At 50.0% G+C, this 21,366-nt stretch overlaps 1 protein-coding gene across 2 annotated transcripts in view; it reads right to left on the bottom strand.

The window, feature by feature from the left end:
• Window positions 1-20,539, bottom strand: part of TGM6 (transglutaminase 6) — a 49,830-nt gene extending 29,291 nt beyond the window's left edge. For both annotated transcript variants that reach the window (XM_055265556.2, XM_055265557.2), the window contains exons 1-7: window positions 20,466-20,539; window positions 6,595-6,768; window positions 5,785-6,027; window positions 4,584-4,702; window positions 3,162-3,290; window positions 1,480-1,657; window positions 780-918 (exon numbers count right to left, since the gene is read on the bottom strand). In XM_055265556.2, the coding sequence (XP_055121531.2) occupies window positions 780-918; window positions 1,480-1,657; window positions 3,162-3,290; window positions 4,584-4,702; window positions 5,785-6,027; window positions 6,595-6,768; window positions 20,466-20,472 (989 nt within the window). In that variant the 5' untranslated portion in view covers window positions 20,473-20,539. The remainder of the gene's footprint in view (window positions 1-779; window positions 919-1,479; window positions 1,658-3,161; window positions 3,291-4,583; window positions 4,703-5,784; window positions 6,028-6,594; window positions 6,769-20,465) is intronic.
• Window positions 20,540-21,366: the final 827 nt, after the last annotated feature.

Genomic DNA, 21,366 nt, shown 5'->3' with positions numbered 1-21,366 from the left:
TTTTTTTTTTTTTTTTTTTTTTTTGGACGGAGTCTCACTCTGTTGCCCAGGCTGGAGTGCAGTGTCATGATCTTGGCTCACAGAGACAACCTCTGCCTTCCAGGTTCAAGCGATTCTCCTGCCTCAGCCTCCAGAGTAGCTGGGACTACAAGTGCCTGCCACGACGCCTGGCTAATTTTTGTGTTTTTAGTAGGGATGGGGTTTCACCATGTTGACCAGGGTGGAGTGCAATGGTGTGATCTCAGCTCACCGCAACCTCTGCCTCCTGGGTTCAAGCAATTCTCCTGCCTTAGCCTCCTGAGTAGCTGGGATTACAGGTGTGAGCCACCACACCTGGCCTAGAATGAATTTTTAAAATCTTTATGTGAAGAATTTTGTTTTAACTGAGGAGTCTGTTTCCCACCTGAGACACACAGCACGGAGAACTGCAGCTGATACGGAAGCAGGAGCCTGATCCAGAGGTACCTGTGCGGGTGGAGTTCCCACCCCACCCCAGAAAGCCACAGATTCCCAGAGAGAGTAGAACCAGGCGTTCAAGGCAATCAAATCTTGAGGCCCCTCCTGACCTCTGAGTCTACATGTCTTGACCTCAGACCTTACATCTTGGAAGAGGTACCACTCTATCCGCAGGGTGCCTCTCGCTCCCTCCAGAGTTGGCTCAGACTCAGAAGAGCTGGGCTCTGGGCCTGCAGCTCCCTGGTGGTGTTATGGAAGATGATGCCTTGCTCCACCTGCTGGGCTTCCAGAGCCCTTGGGCCTAGGCTGGGGGCAGGACCCACCACATGCTGTCTTCTGTCAGGTCCTCCAGAGTCCGCCCGAAGGAGTCCACATATTTGTCCACGCTCAGGTTCTGGTCTGTGTCGTGGGCTGAGTTGAAGTTGGACACGACCCGTGTGGCTATCCCCAAGCACCTGAGGACTGCAGAGCAGAGACTGGGAGGCTCGGAGCCGGTGGGACCCCGGCCCCTAGGAGAGGGGACTGGCTTCCACAGCAGGCCCCCGGCTCATTTGTGGCCAAAGCCCTCTGCCACCCCATCTTTTTCTGTGTGTCTACTTTGTCAGGTTGCGGGGCTGAGATTCCCATCTCCACTCTCAGAAATGCCACCATCTCCTGCACATTCTCTCAAGGACTTCAGGAGACGTTGTTGCCACCTCATGTGAGCAGACAGGCTTTGAGGCTGGCAGGAACTTGGAAGCCATCTAATAGAGCCCTCATCTTCCTGAGGGGACTGGAGGCCAAGGGAGCCACAGGGCTCGCCCAAGGCACTCAATGAGTGAGAGACAGAGGGAGCTAGGACTCCTTCAAAATAAAAGATCAGATGTTAAGGAAATAAATTCTCTGGCTTCTCTCTTCATTAGCCAGACTTTGTTCTCCCCGTCAATGAATCCATCAATGAAGATGGGTTGCAGCATATGCAAATATATGTAAATACATATAGATAGAGGAGGCTGGGGGAGGGCCCCTTCTCTCCCAGGGTACCTGTGCACATGACTCCCGCGAAGACCCAGCACTGGCCATACTTGACTGGCTTGTACCTGCCCTTGAGCCACTTCTGCAGAATGGCCACGCTGCCGCGCCAGTGCAGTGGGCTGGTGCCGCTGCCGTACTTGCCCTGCCACTGTCCTTGCACCACACCTCGGTCATTGTTGCTGTTCACCTGGGCAGAGGAGGGCACAGGTCCACCACCAGGCAGGGCTTCCTACCTCAAGAACCACATCGTGGTAAAATCCTCTCCAACTTTGGACCACCAGGTCAATCGGGGTCACTCTTGCTTTTTAACTATCTGAAAATTAGGGGCATCTGTTGCCTTAAAATACCTACTTCCTGGCAGCACTTGTCATTTTTCAATTATCTTCCATTTGGATACTGTGTTGTAAAAATCATTACAACTTTAGAGCATTTCCTATGTTAAAGGATCTGTTTTGGAGGACTGTTGGCATTATAGGGACAGCTAACATTTATTAAATGCTTAGTGTGTGCCAGACACCACTATGCCAAGAATTTTGTGCACACTATATTAACCCGTTGAAGTTTACAGTGTAGGTTTATTATTCTCCTTTTTTTTTTCAGATGCAAAAACTGAGCTTCAGAAGCATTCATGGACCTGCCCAAATCACACAGCAAGTTAGTCCAAGTGGTGATCCATGAGTCTAGGACTTGGACTCAGGAGCCTTGAGTTCAGGACTTTCACTGTCCTCAGGGCTGTGATGCTCTGCTGTTTGGGATTGTCACTCATGTTAATTCTCTGTGCTCCAACTGCTCTCTGAGATCTTGAGGAATTGAGAGTATCAAATAGGAGAAATATAGCTTTGTGCAATTTTGGAATCTCAGATACCCACCCACTGACCTTAATACCTGCATGTGGTAGAGGGAGCTGGTGGGCCCTGCAGACACCTTTGGGAGGAAACACCACGGCCTGAGGCCTGTGATAGGTTAAAGTTGTCATGCCTCCCATGGAGAGGTGGGTCTATGTCCCACTCAAAAGGAGGGGTCCTCTTGAGTCTGGGCTGGCCTGTGACTACTTTGACCACTGACTATGGTGGAAGTGATGCTGTGCCAGTTTCCAGGCCTAGGACTTATAAGACTGGGAGCTTCCACTTACTCTTTCTTGGAAGAATTGCTTGGGGCAGGGAGGTGGGGGTGGGGGAGCCATTGCTATGCATGAGACTGCCATATTGTGAGGAAGCCCAAGCTAGCCACATGGAAAGGCTGTGTGGAAAGAGTGATGACTGGTGAGTCCCAGCTGCTCCAGCCTCCCCAGCCCAGGGCCTGACATGAGGGTGGGGAAGCCATCCTGGACATTCCGGTTCCAGGAGACATGACATGGATGGCAACCTAGGAACTGCCAACCACCAGAACCAAAGCCCCAGACAGAGGTCCTGTCAAACCATCCCAGACGCATGTAGCCATTAAGATACCCCCAGAAGAGCCACCTTGGAGCGGAGACAAACCATTCTCATGGTGCCCTGCCCAAATTCCTAGTCTAAAAAACTGTAAGCATAATAAAGGGTTGTTTTACACCACTGAGTTTTCGGGTGGTTGGTTATGCAACAACAGCGAATTAAAACAAGGGGTGATGGGAAGAATCACAGGGTGTGGTCCCGGGGTTGGCTGGGGGATCCTTGAGGAAGTACACGTGCAGGGACGGAGGGGCTTCTTACCATGGCGCTGATGACCCTGGTGACGTAGATGGGGTCGTGGCGGCAGGACACGTCGGTGGCTGGATTGTTTTGGTGACTGGGGCTTCGATCCAGGATGGAGAGGCAGATGTTCAGGATGTCCTCCTCAAACTGCTCCCCAGAGAGGCTGTGCTTAGAGGCTGTGCTCAGTCACCCATATTCCAGGCCCTCCCACAGCTCTCACCTGGTCAGTCACCCCATCTGTGCGGCTCAGTTTGCTGCCCCCTCCAACCACCAGGGGCATCACAGAGCACCCCCTAGTCTTGGAAACCCTTCCTCAAAGAGTCACCTAGGGAATCAGAACCGCAGCCTTAATCATGCCTCTCCCCTGCTCAACAACCTCCCGTGGCTCCCGACTACCCACAGTAAAGTCTGGGCTAAAATTGGTGGCTCTTGAGCCACATCTACCTGTCTGATATGCTCATTTGGTCTATATGATGTTTTCAAAGACATTTGAATTAGTTAGCAACATTTAAAAACTGGGGAATTTTTGCATACACATTTAGGTTTCTGGTCTCTGATAATTTGGAAGGTCTAGCAATAAAAAGTGGGTGCTGAGTAGTGGCTACCCCTTAGGGGGACCCTAAACTCTTCACTGTATCTTCCCTGCCCAGCACCCGAATCCCAAATGCTTTAAGCCCCTGGCCTGCAGGGCAGTGCGCGACTCCTCAGCCTGACAGTCAAGTCCAATCTTTCTTCCACTGGGCACCCGGAGCTCAGGCAGACAGAACTCCTCTAGCAGATTCAGGACTCCCTGCTTCCCACCTCCGTGCAGCTCTGCCTGCTCTTCCCTCTGCCTGGTCAGATCCTGCCTCACTGTAGAGACCCATCCACAATATCATGTAAGCCTCCACAATGGCCGAGGTGGAGGTTCCTTTCACCCTCTTCTGGACTCCCTTTGCTTCCATCCCTATCATTCTGACTTTTTCCTTCCCCTGTTGCACCTGGTATTGGAACTACTTATCTAAGCCAGTGGCTCTCAAAGCATGGTCCTAGGCCAGCAGCATCAGCATCACCTGGGAACTGGTTAGAAATGCACATTCTCAGGCCCTGCCCAAGACCTACTCAGTCGGCAGCTCTGGGGGTGGGGTCCGGCACGCCATCCCTCCTGGGATTCTGATGGATGCTCGAGTTTGAAAACCACTGATCAGAGCTATTCATTTTTCCACAACCATACTGACCTGTTCTGTGTCCAAACCATGTCCAAACCACCTCCCCTTCCCCAGGACCCGGCGCAGGCCCTGGCCCAGTGAATAGTAGATGAATGAATGAACAAGTGGGTTTTCTCTAGGAGAGAGCCCCCCTTGTCCCTCCTGAGAAGAGTGAGCAGACAGAGGGACTCCAGTCCCACCGCCCTCCCCATGCCCCAGCCCACATCCCTGTCTGGCCTGTGCCCCTGGAGACCTGCCCGTAGTTCCAGCCCTGGGCTCGTATGTGCTTCTCCACGCCTCGGAAGATGATGCCGCTGTCATTGAGCACGTACTCCTGTCTCTCCTCCTCTGAGGCCAGAAACACATCGTCCTCTGAAAAGCAGTCATCAGGCCCGGTGTGGACTGGGGCTCTGGCCTTGCTGGCCTGGGGAAGGGGCTGCATCAGGGATCAGCAGCAGGACAGCGCCCGGGGGCTGATTGGGGCAGGGGAGGTCAAGAGGGGGCTTGCAAGCTCCTGTGCTGCCTCCCTGCCAAACTCCATCCCTCCTGGCAAGTCTTTATCGAAGCAGGGACCAATCCCAAAACAGCCCAAGACTGGAGTTTTATGGGACCTGACACCTTTGGGTGGCCCTCCTTGATGTCAGTAGTGGCCTCATATTCTCATATTTCTCATATTTCTTTCTTTTTTTTCTTTTCTTTTTTTCTTTCTTTCTTTTTTTTTTTTTTTTGAGACAGAATTTTGCTCTTGTTGCCCAGGCTGTAGTGCAATGGTGCGATCTCAGCTCACTGCAACCTCCACCTCCTGGGTTCAAGTGATTCTCCTACCTCAGCCTCCCGAGTAGCTGGGATTACAGGCATGCGCCACCACAGCTGGCTAATTTTGTATTTTTAGTAGAGACGGGGTTTCTCCATATTGGTCAGGCTGGTCTTGAACTCCCGACCTCAGGTGATCCACCTGCCTCGGCCTCCCAAAGTGCTTGGGTTACAGGTGTGAGCCACTGCACCTGGCCATATTTCTTAAACATTGATAATAATACTGATCCTGGCCACCCCTTACAAAGGCCTTACGATGTATTAGCCCTGTGGATTTTCACCGTAGTCCTAAGAGGTAGGCACTGTTATTTTTCCCATATTACAGATGAGGAAATGGAGACTGGTAGAGGGGAGCAGCTCAGCAGAGCTAGGACTAAACCAAGGCAGTCTGATTCCCAAGTCCTGGCTCTTACCCACCCCTGGGCCTCTCCTACCCACTGGGTCCTCTGGCACAGGCTTTGAAGCACCTGCTACCAGGTTTCTCTGACCATTGCCTACCCCTGCCTAGGCTAAGTTCTTGCCCAGCTCTTGGCATTCAGCTTCTTGTCCTTTAACGCACCTCCCAGGCCCCCTCCAAGGGCAGGCTCTCCCCTGAGGATGTCTTTTGGAAAAACCTCTACATTGGACTTGGCCACTCCTACCTGCACACCATGGGTTGAAAAGGAGAACAAACTCGCCCAGCCTCCGGTTGCTGTGTTTGCGGTGAGAGGAAAGCCTGATGCTCAGCAGGTGGCGGCCAATGACAGCATTGGGAGGGCTGGCGAGACTGACGGTCAGAGTGTTCTCCATCTGAGCCTCCTTTGCTGCTGTCCAGCCCTCACCCTGCTCCAGCTCCGATGTCTGGAACACAGCTTTGGTGTGGAGGGCCTCAGAAGCCCGGGGTCCTGGAGGAGAGGAGAGGGACTCAGGAGACCCTGCCCCTGGGAAACCCGGCTTTAGAGAAGTGAAAAAAGCTCAGGCCTGGAAGCCCCACCTTCACCCCCTGAACTGCTGGGAGGCTTTGGGAAAAGGACCTGACCAAGAGCAAGAAGGCCAGTGGCCGAGTGAGGGTCCACCTCAGCTGCCCTGACACCCCAGCCACTTCCAGGCCAAGGAGAAAGTGACAGCATCCTTTAAAACCAAAGTCTGCCTATGTCGGGCCAGGAAAGGAAAGAAAAGCTTGGGCTTCAAAGTGCTTGATGGTTTTTCATACCCTTCCAGAGCCCCGGGTGTCTGGTACACACAAGGTTCCAGAGAGGTCCTCCCATCCATCCCACTGTCTGCTGGCAGCACCTCCCAACCACCCCCAGAAAGTCGCCACCAGAAGCCTCCAGGGTTCAAGGCTCTGTCTACCTACAGGGACTTGCTTCCCCCAGAGCCTGAGCTGCTGACTGCAAGGTCTCATGTTACTGGGTCATAAGACAGGTCCCTCCAGCTGCAGACTAGAAGGGGGCGCTGGTGAGCCCAGTTACCTGTCTCCACCGTGAAGATGAGGGTCTCCTCACAGTCCAGGGCTCTGCTCAGCTCCAGCGTGAGGCTGAACGACTGGCCCCTGCGAACCACTAGCTCAGGGCAGGGGTACTCCTGGGTGTGGTGGGCAGCGCCATTCCTTGACCGCTGCCAGTCCACCTTAGTGACTCTGATCCCTGGGTGGGGAGAGGATAGGGAGATGAGGCCACGGCCTTGTGTTTCTCACCCACTCTGAGCTTGTCCTCCCATTCACTCCCGGCCAGTCATTTGTTCATCCAGCTGCTATTTATCATATACCAGCGATTCTCTGTTTGTTTGTTTGTTTTGAGACAGGGTCTCACTCTATCACCCAGGCTGGAGTGCAGTGGCGTGATCTCAGTTCACTGCAACCTCTGCCTCCCAGGTTCAAGCAATTCTTGTGCCTCAGCCTCCTGAGTAGCTGGAAATACAGGTGCACATCACCACACCTGGGTAATTTCTTTGCATATTTTCGGAGAGATGGAGTTTTGCCATGTTGGTTAAGCTGGTCTCAAACTCCTGACCTCAGGTGATCTGCCCGCCTCAGCCTCCCACAGTGCTGGGATTACAGGTGTGAGGCATCTTGCCCAGCCTCTTAGTCATTAAGTTCTGTAAAATCACTGCAAAGGTTGAATTAATGAGAACTGACCCATTGCCCTTAGGGAAAATAAATACAGGTTTAGGTTCCTGTGAGCCTCTGATCCCAACTTATTCATCAATTGATCAGTATATAACCTTATTATATGTGCGTTTCTGTTTAAAGATACATTATTCAGGATGGGCGTGGTGGCTCACGCCTGTAATCCTAGCACTTTGGGAGGCCGAGGTGGGCAGATTGCCTGAGCTTAGGAGCTCGAGACCACCTTGGGGCCAACGTGGCGAAACCTCGTCTCTACTATAATACAAAAAATGAGCCGGGCGTGGTGGCGGGTGCCTGTAATCCCAGCCACTCAAGCAGGAGAATCGCTTGAACCCAGGAGGTGGAAGTTGCAGTGAGCTCAGATTGCACCACTGCACTCTAGCCTGGGCCACAGAGCGAGACTCTCCTTCTCAAAACAAACAAACATAATTTAATATATGTTGTTGATTCGTTAATATTGAACTTGTGGCCAGCAGTGCTATAGTTCATTCCTGAATGTTCACCTAACACATATTTTTCATGTAAGGCAGATCGCAGCTTTCCTGCTCCTAGGAACATGAGACAGCACTTCAGTCCTATGCTCTGCAGCCATTTTAAACAGAGAAATCACCAACAAAAAAAGCACAAAAATGCAAAAAAACCCTAGTTTTAAATGAACAGAGAAAGGTTATTTGTTTATAGTATGACAGCTGAAACAAGAAGGCAGAATATCGCCTGTTCAGCTTCAGCTGGGAATATGCATGTCAGGTCAGGTGACAATTTTTCTGCACTCTGTGCATGTCTGTGAATGGCCAATAAAGCGCAGAGTATCGATTTTGGATTTAAAAATAAATATTAGCAATGTGCATATACAGAATCCACAAGTGTTGAGGATTGACTGTATGATCTCTATGCCAGGCTGGTGTCTGGTGCTGAGGATATAGATGTGGGCTTGCCCTCAGTGCATGGTGTGGTGAGACTGTATGGCTCAATGGCTATGAGGAGGTCTTCTGGGGGCAGCTGACATGGGTTCAGATTCTGACTTGGCCATCTACTGGCTGAACCACCTTCCTTTCCTTTATTGAAACAGAGTGTCACTTTGTCACCCAGGCTGGAGTGCAGTGGCGCGATCTCGGCTCACTGCAATCTCTGCTTCCCAGGCTCAAGTGATCCTCTCATCTCAGCCTCCCAAGTAGCTGGGACTGCAGGCACATGCCACCATACTCAGCTAATGTTTTGTATTTTTGGTAGAGACCAGGTTTCGCCATGTTGCCCCGAACTCCTGAGCTCAAGCAATCTGTCTGCCTTGGCCTCCCAAAGTGCTGGGATTACAGGCGTGACCACTGTTCCCAGCCCGCCTTCTTGACCTCTCTGCATCTCAGTTCCCCGCTCTGCAGAATGGGAATAATGCCTGTGGCATGATTGTGAGGATAATGGCCCCTGTCGTTTAGAGTCCTCAGAACATGAGAGCTCAATAAATGTTACTTATTATGTTCCAGGGGTGACACGTAAGTAGGTGAGTCCACATAACTCATTCTTGCTTTGATACATGCTATCAGGGAGAAGGATAGGAGCTGAAAGAACAGTAACAGAGGGCTTGGCCTGGTCTGAAGGGGGACAAGCAAGGCTTCCTTGAGAAGGCAGAATTGAGGCTGAGTCCTAAATTGAATGGGGGTCCCCAGGAAAGAATTGAGTGATGGATCTAGTCTCAGTCCAAGCATCCTCTTCCTCTATTCAGGGTTCATTCATTCAAATGCTGGGCATTGTGCTGGATGCTACAGACCCAACAGTCTGTCAAATACCCACTATCACGCAGTTGATAGCCCAGTGGAGAAGACTGGCATTAAGCATATAGACCTCAAACGTTTAGGGGCAAGCTTTGAGATGAACCCTAAGGGAGAGGCATTGGGAGTCCCAGGAGCACAGAACACCTAAACTCAAGTAGTTAGATTAACAAAACTATTCACCAGAGTAATATAAGCAACAGCTTAAAACTCTAGGATGTGTGCAGTCTTGAATTCTAGCCAGCAGCTATGGTGCTAGACAGAGAGACAGGAGGGAGTACGGTGACTTCTAAAATTTGAGAGAAAGCAGATGTGTGGGGAAAGCAATGAGGTCGGAGGGGCCCATAGTCGGCAGACCACCAACGCTTGGAGTGGGATGAGGAGTCTGCCTTTTATCCTAAGGACCGTAGTCAGCCAAATATTGTTTTAAGCAAAGCTGTGATGTAATCAGATTTGCACCTTGGAAAGTTCATTCTGGTGCCATGTAGAAGATTAATTAGATATCTGGTGAGATGCTTTAGTAAGCAAAGGGATGTTCCATGAAACTGCTGTTTCATCTTGTCAAACATCTGCTGCCAAACCTCCACTGGATGCCCCATTGTCTGTTATGATCTGTCCAAGCTCCTTCATCTTGGACAAGGAACCAGGCAGGATCCCATTGCTTTCCATCCCTCCAGCTCACCCCCACCCTGTCACAGCTCCATTACTCTTCGCTCTGGCTGCATCAGACTCTAGCTCTGCAACCTCCTGCCCCGATGTCCCACACATCTCTTTCCTGCCTTGTGCTTTTCCTAAGGCCCCTCCTGGTTGGGTTGCCTGTGATTGTCCTCTGAGATGTTCCAGCCTCGGCCCTGCCACTACAGTTCATCTCTCCTTTGTCCACTCAGCTATTAGATTTGGGATAATACAAACAACAATAATAAAATCTTTGTATGTATTCAAGTGCTTATGCCTCCTAACATACACCTAAGGGAGGTACTATGACCCTTTGCATTTTCTAGATGCTGTCATGCTCACTGGGTTCCCTCTTTCACCTCCCCTGTGCCCCCAGCCCCGCATATCCTCAGGGCTCAACATGGAAGCCAGAAGGATCCTGTTAAAATCTAAGATCACTTCGTTGCTCTCAAGCTCTCCATTGGTTCCTGTCTCTCTCAGCAGAGTTGAAGTCCCGACAATGATCCACAAGCCCTTCAGGATTAAGTGCTTTGATATCTTTTTGGGCCTTCTGTTTCTCTTCCCCTTTCTCATCCCCTTAAGCCACACTGACCTCCTTATTTCTCTTTGAACCTGTGGACAGGCTCCCTTTTCAGGGCCTTTGCACCTGCTGTTCCCTGTATGTGGATCACTCTCCTTTCGGATTCCTGCAGAATCTGCTTGCCTTCAAGTCTTTGCTCAAATGTCACCTTTCCAGTGGGACCTTCCCTGACCACCCCTATATAAATTGCAAATCACCCCTACCCTCTTTCTCCACTATTTTCCTCCACGGCACTTACTGACATCTTACACTAATTTTATTTCTTTATTTTAATTGCCTACCTTCCGTTTCAAGAATATCAACTCCATAAGGGCAGGGAGCTGTGCCTGTTTTGTTCATTGATGAATCTTCAGTGCCTGATACATGGAAGGTGCTCAACAAATATTTCTTAAATGTATTAATGAATGAATGAGGAAACTGAGAGCAAGAGAAGTGAAATAACTTGCCAAAGGGCACACAAACAAGCAAGGGCTGGAGTGGAGTCTGTGGGCATTCTGGCTTCCAGCTGTTGACCACTGGGCCAGTGGTTATACTAGTTTTATTGTGGTTGACATAAGAAACAGTTTTAAATGTTCCATACTCCATATGCCTGCAAACATATATACATGCACAGATAAAAACTGAAACAAAAGTTTCGTTACCATTTCCCCTTATCATGAATGATGAATACTGAAATTTATTTTCTTTTTCTGTCAAAGCTCTCTAGCCAAAGACCATCAGGAACACATCAGTACAATGAACAGGAAGGGCTCATCGCTCGTGGCAATGAGAAAGACTGCTCACCACAAAGAACCACGGAACATCTCCGGAAGAGGATATTAGAGAGGACTTACAGGATTGCAGCTTGTGTTAGGTGGTTTTGGGGAGAGTTCAAAGAAGCAGGGCTTTGCTCGGGATTGGAGGCTGCTCTGGGAATGAGGCAAGTCTATGTCTGAGTATCTTAATAGTCCTTATGTAGAAGGTGGGAAGAATGAATCGAGGCTAGTGTCACAAGTGGTAAAGAAGCAGCCATTATTCATATCAGCCCAACTATAGGGCTAATATGTCAGTAAATCGAGACCAGTAAATGGAGACCAGTAAATGGCTTAGAAAATGTTCATGTTTTTGTCTGTGTTCACTCATGATTACAGAGTGGTCTTGTTTTTGTCTTGATTCACTACAGTCACAGGATGGCATCTGATCACTTCATCATGTCTTCTGGTAAAGTTTCAATAATCATTTACATACTTAAGTATGTTTAGTGAAAAATTGATTTCCTCTTATTTACTATTTATATTATAGTTAGGATACAATTTTTTAAAAAGTGGTGTAGAGGTAGGTAAGGAACCTGAAATTCAATTTCAGGTTGGTGAAGGGACACTATTAAATATTTGTTATATTGAGAGGGAGGGTATTAGGGACAAAAGAGTTGATGTTTTACTCATCTATTGCTTCTTAACCAATCTGTTTAACCCAGAGTTTAGCTTGGAAAAATGATAATCATATGTTATCTTTCATGGTTTCTGTGGGTCAGGAATTTGGGCAGAACTCCACTGGCCAGCTCTTAACTGGAGTTTCTTATGTGGTTGCAATCAGACATTAGCTGGGGCCATACTCATCTGAAGGCTTGACTGAGGCCGGAGGATACACTTTAAAGGAGACTAACTTACATGGTTGGCAAATTGGTGCTGAATACAGGTTGAGGCACCTTGCTTCCTTTCCATGTGGATCTTTCCATGGGAATGCTTGAGTGTCCTCCTGGCATGGTGCTTAGTTTCCCCTGAGCAAGTGACCTGAGAGACCATGGTGGAAGCTGCAATGCTTTTTATGACCTAACCTCAGAAGTTACACAATGTCACCTCCACCTTATCCTATGGGTCAAGGCAGTTACAAAGGCCTACCCAGGTTCAAAGAGAAGGAACATGCCCCATCTCTTGCCAAAAATGTACCAATGTCATGTCCCATTGTAAAAAGAACATTGAGCTGAGATGTATACTGATATGACTGCCCTGTGAAATATAATCTGCCACAGCTGAGAACCACTGAAGTTATATCACCAAGTACTCCCCACCCAAGGACACTTATCATGCAACTCTTTTTTTTTTTTTTTTTTGAGACAGAGTCTCACTCTGTCACCCAGGCTGGAGTGCAGTGGCGCAATCTCAGCTCACTGCAAGCTCTGCCTCCCGGGTTCTCGCCATTCTCCTGCCTCAGCCTCTCCGAGTAGCTGGGACTACAGGTGCCCACCACCACGCCCGGCTAATTTTTTAAATATTTTTAGTAGAGATGGGGTTTCACCGTGGTCTCAATCTCCTGACTTCGTGATCCGCCCACCTCGGCCTCCCAAAGTGCTGGGATTACAAGCGTGAGCCACCGCACCTGGCCAACTTATCATGCAACTCTTGGCTGTATCTTATTTGATGCCAAGCATACAGGAAATGTTCAGTAATTTTTGGCTAGACCATTGGATAGGTTTTATTTAATAAATCTTCCTATGAACCAAGTGCTTTTCCAAATATTTTACAAATATTAGCTCATTTAATCTTAATAAACCATATGAGAGAGGTACTATTGTTAACTCAATGTCACAGATGATAAAACTGAGGTACAGAGTTACACAGCCTGTTTTTTTTTTGTTTTTTTTTTTTTTTTTTTTTTTTTTTAATTTGAGATAGGGTCTTGCTATGTTGACATGTTGACCAGGCTGGTCTCCAAGTCCTGGCCTCAAGCAATCCTCCCATCTCAGCCTCACAAAGTGCTGGGATTACAGGCATGAGCCACTGCACATGACCCAGAGTTACATAGCCTTCTAAGTGATGGAGCTGGGAATCTGCCTCCTGAGTTGGTGGCTTGTCTATGGTGCCTTTATCTTTGACCCCATAGGAGTCACAGCCTGGAAGTTCCAGACTGTAAAATTCAACACGAGCTTCACCACAGGCATCAGATCAGTGGCTTGTGTGGGCAAGTGTCTGGACAGAGCTGGTCAAAATGTTTGACTTTTTAAAGATTCCAGCATCTTTGTGCAATCTTTTAGTTAACAGCATGTGGCAGATTGATTTTCCAAAAGTGGTTGCAGTAATATCTCCCATCCCACATACTCTTCTTTCAATATGATGTTGATACTCCTCTCATTGAGAAGTAGAGCATATATTCCCACCCTCTGGACCTGGAAGACTTGTGGCTAAGACAGAGTGACACATTGTGACTTCTAAGGCTAGATTATAAAAGTTAATACAGCTTCTTTCTGGTTCCCTTGGGTTGCTTGCTCTTAGAACCCAGCCACCATGCAATGAAGAAACCCAAATGGCCTATGGAGAAGCTCACCTGGAGAGGAACCAAGGCTTCCAACCCACAGCCCACTGAGCTCCCAGCTGACAGACAGAACTATTTGGAAGCCATGGGACTGAACCATCTGGCAAGTGGGTCCTTCAGCCCCCAGGCAATCTGCCCCAGCTGATGCAGACACAAGCTGTCCCTGCCATGCTCTGCCCAAATTGCAGGTTCCTAAGCAGGAGAATGATTGTTGTCTGAAGCCCCTAAGTGCTGGGGCAGTTTGCTACACAGGAATTGATAACTGAAACATGGAGAGAGCCAAGATTCTTGTCTAGACCACAACAGCCTCCCAACTGCCCTCCACCTGTGAGCTGTCTGGGCTGGCGCTGTGGTCTCAATAATCAGGCTTGAGATTCATGGAAAAGACTAGTTTTAGCTTAGCCTAGGCCAGAAACCCCTGCTGGCATCATGATATGGGGATAATGACTGAACATGTGGGTAGGAACTCACACGGCTGACACATGTATCCCAAGATTGGGAGCTCCTACAAGCCTCTGCTGTGGTGACTGAGCAAAGACTGTGCAGGACCAGTGTTCAACAGTGACCCCGTGTGGCATGAGCTGGAACAACAGTGCCAGGGGGCTTTCCCATTACCCTTGCCAATCCTCACAACGGAAAGTAGAACCAAAGCTTTCACATCAAGTTAGCCCCAGTCATTCTAGCGCAGGCACAAACCTCTGAAATTCCAAAACTTTGAGCTCAGATGACCTTGGTTTAGTCAGAAAACACAAGCAGGACCCTCTCCCCCAACCAGGTACCTTGTACATAGAATTGTCCAGTCTAATATCAGCAGAGCTGGAAGAGCCATTAGGAGCTCAGGTCTCCATTTACTGACATATAAACTGAGACCCAGAAATGGGAAGAAAGGGATTTCTTGCCTGAGGACACACTGTATTTGTAGCCCACAATTCATGTTGCTACTTCCCAAGCAATGTATGTAGGGACAGGCCAGAACAGGATGCTATTTTTTCAGTGGATGAGTCAGAAGCAGGCGACGAGGTTGCTGGATGGTAATTATCTCAGCCCTGCTATGCCCCAGGGCTGGATACAAGGGGAGTTTGGGATTGGATGAGGGCTGCTGGACCCTGAGTCATGGGTTCAAGCCCCATGGATCCTGCACTGGTTTTCCCCCTTCCCTGCCACAGCCCAAAGCAGCTCCCATCACCCTCTGAGGCATCTGCATCCTTATCACAGACAAGCAAGAGGAGGTGGTGGGATGAGTCAGAACTGCCATTATCATCATTGTCCTGGAATCTCAGAGACCATTTCTCTCACAACTTCCTGCCCAGGTGCAAATTCCCTTGGCCAAATTCTTAGTGGATACTTGATCATGGTCCCAGCTTGCCATACCTCTGAGAGGTAGCTCACTCACCACCCAATGTTAGAAAGCCCTTCCTTCTGCTGAGCCAAGCTCTTTCTTCTTGCAACTTCTCCCAATTTGTCCCTATTTTGCTCCCCATTACCCCCATAGAACACACTTCTTCCTTTGCTCCTTGATGGGGTTTTGCAGAAACTATCTAGAAATCCCAATCTGCCAGCCCCCGGCACCTCCCCTGCCCAACTCTACATTCGCCCCATAACCCAGGAGGTCACTGTTCTGATCCCTGTGGAATCTGTCCCTGGAGTTGCTGCTTTGGTGATCTAAGTTGTCCACACCCATCAGCATCACACCTCCATGACCTGCCATTTGTGGGGTAATGGCCAGGGCTGGGGGAACTACTGGTGATTACAGATAAGTTCTGTCCTAGCCAGTGTCCTTCCTAGTCCTCATGGGGACAGTGAGACTGATGGGCATGGGGAGAGGCTCCCAGGTATATGGCAGCCCAAGGCGAGGAGATAGATGTGCACTTGGGATGGTTTCCAGGCCCCTTGTCAAAATAAACCCAGTATCACCCCTTCCATGTACTCAGCTCAAATTCTGTTAAGACAGAGGCTTCTGTCCCTTATCTGTGATCAGGGATGCTATGTTATAGTTGTTTGCTTACATATGTCTCTCCCTCACTGGACTGAGAGCTCCACGAAGGCGAAAGCTGAGTCTCCTCCTCTCTGGGTTGCTAGAACCTGGTTAAGGGCCCAGGGCATATTAGGTGCTCAGTGAATGTTGGTTGGATGAATGAATGAATCTCCTTCCCCATCCCTTGGCTGGGGTACGGAAGGCAGAGCTGATGCTCTGCAGCGTCCTTGGGCCCGCCCTCGAGGATCAACACCCACACCCTGTCAGCTGCTCACGCTCCGACCGTCCACACCCCACCCACCCCATAATCCCTCTCTCAAGCTGTCACATTCCAAAGCCTGCTTTTCCTTCTTAACTTCTTTCCTTCCACAGAGTGAGAAAGAGGAGGGTGTGTGAGGCCTCTGACATGGGCAGGCAGACTGGCCACTGACCACCCACTCCCACCCACTGCCTCTCTGGGTCTGTTTTCTTCTCTGTAAAATGACCCAGAAGGACTCTTATGGTTTGGATAGTCTGTGGTTTGCTGAAGCAAGTGCCTCTGATTACCCCCAAGGACTCCTCTCAGCCCTCCTCCCTACAAGACAACCCCCGCCTCAACCTCCCCCATCCCTGGCCAAGAGTGTGCTGATGTGAAGATTGTCACATAGCCTCTAGGACATGGTTTTCCTGCACTGGTTTTCCCTCTTCCCTGCCACAGCTCAAAGCAGCTCCCATCACCCTCTGAGGCATCTGCATCCTTAACACAGACGGGCAAGAGGAGGTGGGATGAGTCAGAACTGCCATTATCATCATTATCCTCGAATCTCAGAGACTGTCTCTCTCACAACTTCCTGCCCAGGCACAAATTCCCTTGGCTGAATTCTTGGTGAATACTTGATTATGGTCCCAGCTTGCCATACCTCTAAGAGGTAGCTCACCCCCTGCCCAATGGAGGGGATGGGAGAGACAGCATCTGCTCTGAGACTGCTCCAGGTGACAGTGAACCCAAGGCCCTGAGGACAGAATAGGCAGCCTGTTTTCAGCCCCGGCGCCCTTCACCCTTGGGATATGCAGGATGAGCTCCCAGCCCAGGGCTAAAGTCTCGCCAACCCCAGGGCTGAGGCTGTACACCCCAGGCACAGGGAAAGGATGTGGTAAGAGTGCTCCCTCTACCTGCCTGTTACCCCAAGCCTCACATCCCCTCCAGCTTGACTGCTCTCCTCCCCTTCTCCCTCTCATTGTCTTCTCAGCGCTTCCTTTCACTCTGCACAGCAACTAGGACCCTGATTTCGGAGGCACACACTTGAGCTCACATGCAGGCTTTGCCCCGTGTTGGCTGTGTGGCAAGTGAGTGAGCTCTGAAACTCAGTCTCCTGGTGATAATGAGGGTGATGATCCTACCCGCCTCCTCACGTTGGGAGGATTAAGTGAAATAATTCACACAGAGTATTTAGACCAGTACCAAGCACATACTAGGTTCTCAGGAAATGTGAGTGGTATCATCATTAGTATTTACACAGGACCTCCTAGCTGCCATTCCTGTGCTCTGCCAATTCATGCCATCCTGAATCATCTACTTGTTGGCTGTGTGGCCCTGGATCTGAGGATCCGATTTCCTTCTCCGGAATGTGGCAATAATATCTTTCGTTTAGGGTTCTGAGGAGGATTAAATGAGGTAGTAATTATACATAGGGTAGTGATAAAATGCATCACTTAAACCAGGAAATTCTGAGAGTGAAAAGAGAAGCCATTAATAAACACTAAGGCAACGGGCTTCCACCAGGATCAACGTCTCCCTATTCATCAGGTACGTAGCCTGGTGCTGGGTCCACAGTGATGAGCTCTACAAACAGGGATTTTTTTTTTGAGACAGAGTCTTGCTCTGTCACCCAGGCTGGAGTGCAGTGGCACAATTTCTGCTCACTGGAAGCTCCACCTCCCGGGTTCACGCCATTCTCCTGCCTCAGCCTCCTGAGTAGCTGGGACTACAGGCCCCCGCCACCACACCCTGCTAATTTTCTGTATTTTTAGTAGAGATGGGGTTTCACCGTGTTAGCCAGGATGGTCTCGATCTCCTGACCTCATGATCTGCTCACCTTGGCCTCCCAAAGTGCTGGGATTACAGGCGTGAGCCACCGTGCTCAGCCTACAAACAGGGATTTTTCCATCATCACCTCCTTTCCCCACATCTCCCCCATCACTTTGGTCCTCCCCTCCCCAGTTCCTACATTCACGGGGTTTCTTGTTATTCTTCCCTCTTTGCTTCTCGCTTAAGCGACTGTATGGCCCCAACAGCCTCAGAGTGTTTTTCAGCTCGTCCTCTTCAATCCATCCCATCACTATGGAGAAACTGAGGTTCAGAGAGGAGAAGGGACTTTTCTGAGTGTCAGCATGTCATTTTCCCTGCTCAAGCATCATGGAATCTACAGCCATCTTGTTGGCATTGAAGGTCCTTGACAGTCAGGCCCTGCCCATCACTTCTGGCCCTCTGACCTCCTCCCCAACTCACTTGCTCACCAGCTGGCCCCAGAGCTCCACCTAAGAAAGGGAAGGGTCCATGTGCAGAACATCGCTTCCTGCCCACTTAGCTCTCCACCCATCCCCACCCCTAGGCCTAGCTCATCCATCTTCCTCCTCCTGCCGTTGGGTAACACCAGAGAGCTGAGTGATACAATCCTCCCCAATTCTTTGTCTCAGCCCAGTGGGGTTGAGCCCTGGAAGCTCTGTTGAAGCCAGCGGCAACTTCCAGACTCTGGACTAAGCATAATTGGTTTTTAATGGGCCCCATTTTAATCCTATGCTTAGTACGCATCATGGGCACCTGAACTCCATGACTAAATGATTAATCGGGAGTTGCCTGGGGCTTTTCTGGGGCCACTGCCCCATCTCCCTTTCCTTCCTGGTCTTGTTGGAAGCTGCTGGCCTCTCTCTCACCAGGAGGCAGTGACTCGTCAACTCCAACCCAATGTCCCAGCCAGAGCCAGCCTCACACACAGTATTCCCCTCAATTCTTGGAATCTCTGAGCTGAAAGATGATTGTAATTTAATCATGGCAAAAGGGTCTCACCTCCTTTGTCAACACTGATCAACTGGTACTTAAAGAACTGGGTTGAGCATTCTGGGGCCACATCCAGGCTCCAGAGGGAAGAGCTCTGGGGTCAACTAGGGATGTCCACCATGGATGGAGTGTGGGAGGGGGGATAGGAGGAGCTCCAGGAAGATGAATACACTGTCCATCTAGGATCTAATGTCTCAGTCATTCAGGCACAGAGCCTGTGGTACGCAGGACCTACTGCTCTGAGGAACAGATCCTCCCAAGAAGCCAAGAGGACCCAGAAGACCCAGGAATTGAATCCAATCCAACATAGTCCATTTACATAGGCATGACAACTCCAGTGCTGACATTTCACAGACGGAGAAACAGAGCTTCAGAGAGAGGAACCCAGCAACTTAGTTACAGACCTGACAATGGGCATCATCATCAACTTTTTTCCTTCCTCAGCAATTAAACTTGGCACTGTCAAGTTTAAGTCTGATAGGTTATCAAAGGCCCAGGGAAGAGGGATCATCTAGGCGAGCTTTGAGAAGCAGATCTTGGAGGAACAAAGGCAATCTCGTCTGCACCAGGGCCATCAGGGAGGCAACCCCAGCTCTGGAAACAGGCAGTCTGGGCTGTGAGCTGGGGTTGGCAAGGCCTGGTCTTCAGAGGAACAGACCTATCCTAAGAGCCTGAAGGGCACAATGTGTCTAGCAATGCTGTTGTTAACTGCCAGGAGGAAATATGAAGAGGAAGCTAGACTATGATGAGGAAATTAAAATATCTGCCTTTGAAAGTTAAAAAAAAAATTTTTTTTTGTAGAGATGGGGTTTTGCCAGATTGCCCAGGCTGGTCTCAAACTCCTGAGCTCAAGAATTCCACCCCCCTTGCGGGGCGCGGTGGCTCACGTCTGTAATCCCAGCACTTTTGGAGGCCGAGGTGGGCGGATCTCGAGGTCAGAAGATCGAGACCATCCTGGCTAACATGGTGAAACCCCGTCTCTACTAAAAATACAAAAAATTAGCTGGGCATGGTGGCGGGCGCCTGTAGTCCCAGCTACTCTGGAGGCTGAGGCAGGAGAATGGTGTGAACCTGGGAGGCAGAGCTTGCAGTGAGCTGAGATTGCGCCACTGCACTCCAGCCTAGGCAAGAGTGTGAGACTCCATCTCAAAAAAAAAAAAAAAAAAAAGAAAAGAATTCCACCCCCCTCAGCCTCCCAAAATGCTGGGATTAGAGGTGTGAGCCACTGTGCCCGACCCACATTTTCTGAGTCTACTGTTTACAAGTCCCCACTTGAGATGTGTGGTGGGAGACCAGCACACGTGGTCTCACTAACTCCTCACAGCAGTGCTGTGAGATAATTTGCATTATAATCCCCATTACGAACATCAGAAAATGAAGTACCAAGGGCAAATTTTCTTGCTCAAGGTGATATAGCTCTTTTCACTTGAGCCAGAGCTGCTCTTGCCCTCAAGTGCTTGGGGTGGAATCAGGAGAGGATGCAGCCTGTGGGGGCCTCTCACTCCTTCCCACCCAGGCCACAATTCCCAACTATGCCCAGGAACGTCTCTGGATCCATGGAATGTGCATGGGGTGCAAGAAGATTTTCTTTCTTCTGCCCCCGCCTTCCTGTGCCCGCCTCCTTTAGTCCTGCAAGGCACAGGGGTGAGATCTGGCCCCAGCCCAGGAGACAGTGCCTGAGCCAGCCGCTGCCATGGGCTTGCTGGGTGGCCTAGAGCTGGCTTTTTCATCCTGGGCCTCATGAACACACACGAAGAGTTCATGTGTTCATGGTGGACCGTCCAGCTATAAAATACTAACAATTGATGATCAAACGTCATCCCACAGACCCGTGTTTCTTGAAGCCCCTCTCATGAGCCCTGGTGCCCCAAGGCCCCAGGCTCTGCCCACTCACCTGCCATGCGATGGCCAGCTGGACTCCTCTGTTCCTCCACACAGTGGTGTGTGCACCGTCAGGACAGTGTGGCGTGTCGCGGCAGCCAGCCAGACCAATTTTAACAAGGAAAACCTTGGGACACTCCTAGGCAGGAAAGTCAGAATTCAAAAGAGGAGGCGTGGCCCTCCACCCTAGCAGCGACACCCACGAGACACAAAATCATCCTGTAATTGCACCTAGAGGGGTTCACTGTTGGAGTGGCTCCAGCCAGGAGACCTTGGAAACATGGAGTTGCGAGTGGGACTGTGGATAAACTGAGGCTCAGAAAGGTCACAAGCCTGGCAAGAAAAAGAACGGGGAAAGAGAGAAGAGTGAGAGGGAACTCAGATTTATGGTTGGCCATTCTTAGCCCTCACAACAACCCTCAGATGAGAAAAAGCAGGCTCAGCGCGAGGACCCCAAGGTACATGGTTACACGCTGCAGAGCTGGGTCAGTCTGAGGCTCCCTCTACCCTCCTGGGTGAGACCAGAAGATTCCTGGGCCCACAGCTCCTCTCTGTTCTGCAGGCATCCAAAGAGGCAGAGGTCCACGATCCTCCTTCAGGGCCACTAGACTCCCCTAGTGGACACTAGACTCTTGAGAGGAGGTAGATAAGAAAAAGGGGAGAGCTGGTTCTGATTCAGAAGCTAGGCCCATCTGCCCTGACTTTGTGAGTGGCCTCCAGCCAGGAGCTTAGAGGCCTTGTGGCCATGGGTGTCCCGTGACCTTGGGCAAGACCTCTCCCCTCCTGGAACCCTGGTGTTTCTACCTATAAACTAAAGGGACTGGACTCAATTATTCTCCAGGGCCATTCCAGCTCAAAGTCTAAGATTCTGGGCTTGAAGATGCTGGAATTCAAGGCATCTAAAATCTTTAGTG

This window comes from Symphalangus syndactylus, chromosome 24, assembly GCF_028878055.3.
Source record: "Symphalangus syndactylus isolate Jambi chromosome 24, NHGRI_mSymSyn1-v2.1_pri, whole genome shotgun sequence".
NCBI lineage: Eukaryota > Metazoa > Chordata > Mammalia > Primates > Hylobatidae > Symphalangus > Symphalangus syndactylus.
Note: the sequence above shows the minus strand (reverse complement) of the source record. Positions and strands in the feature narration are given on the sequence as shown.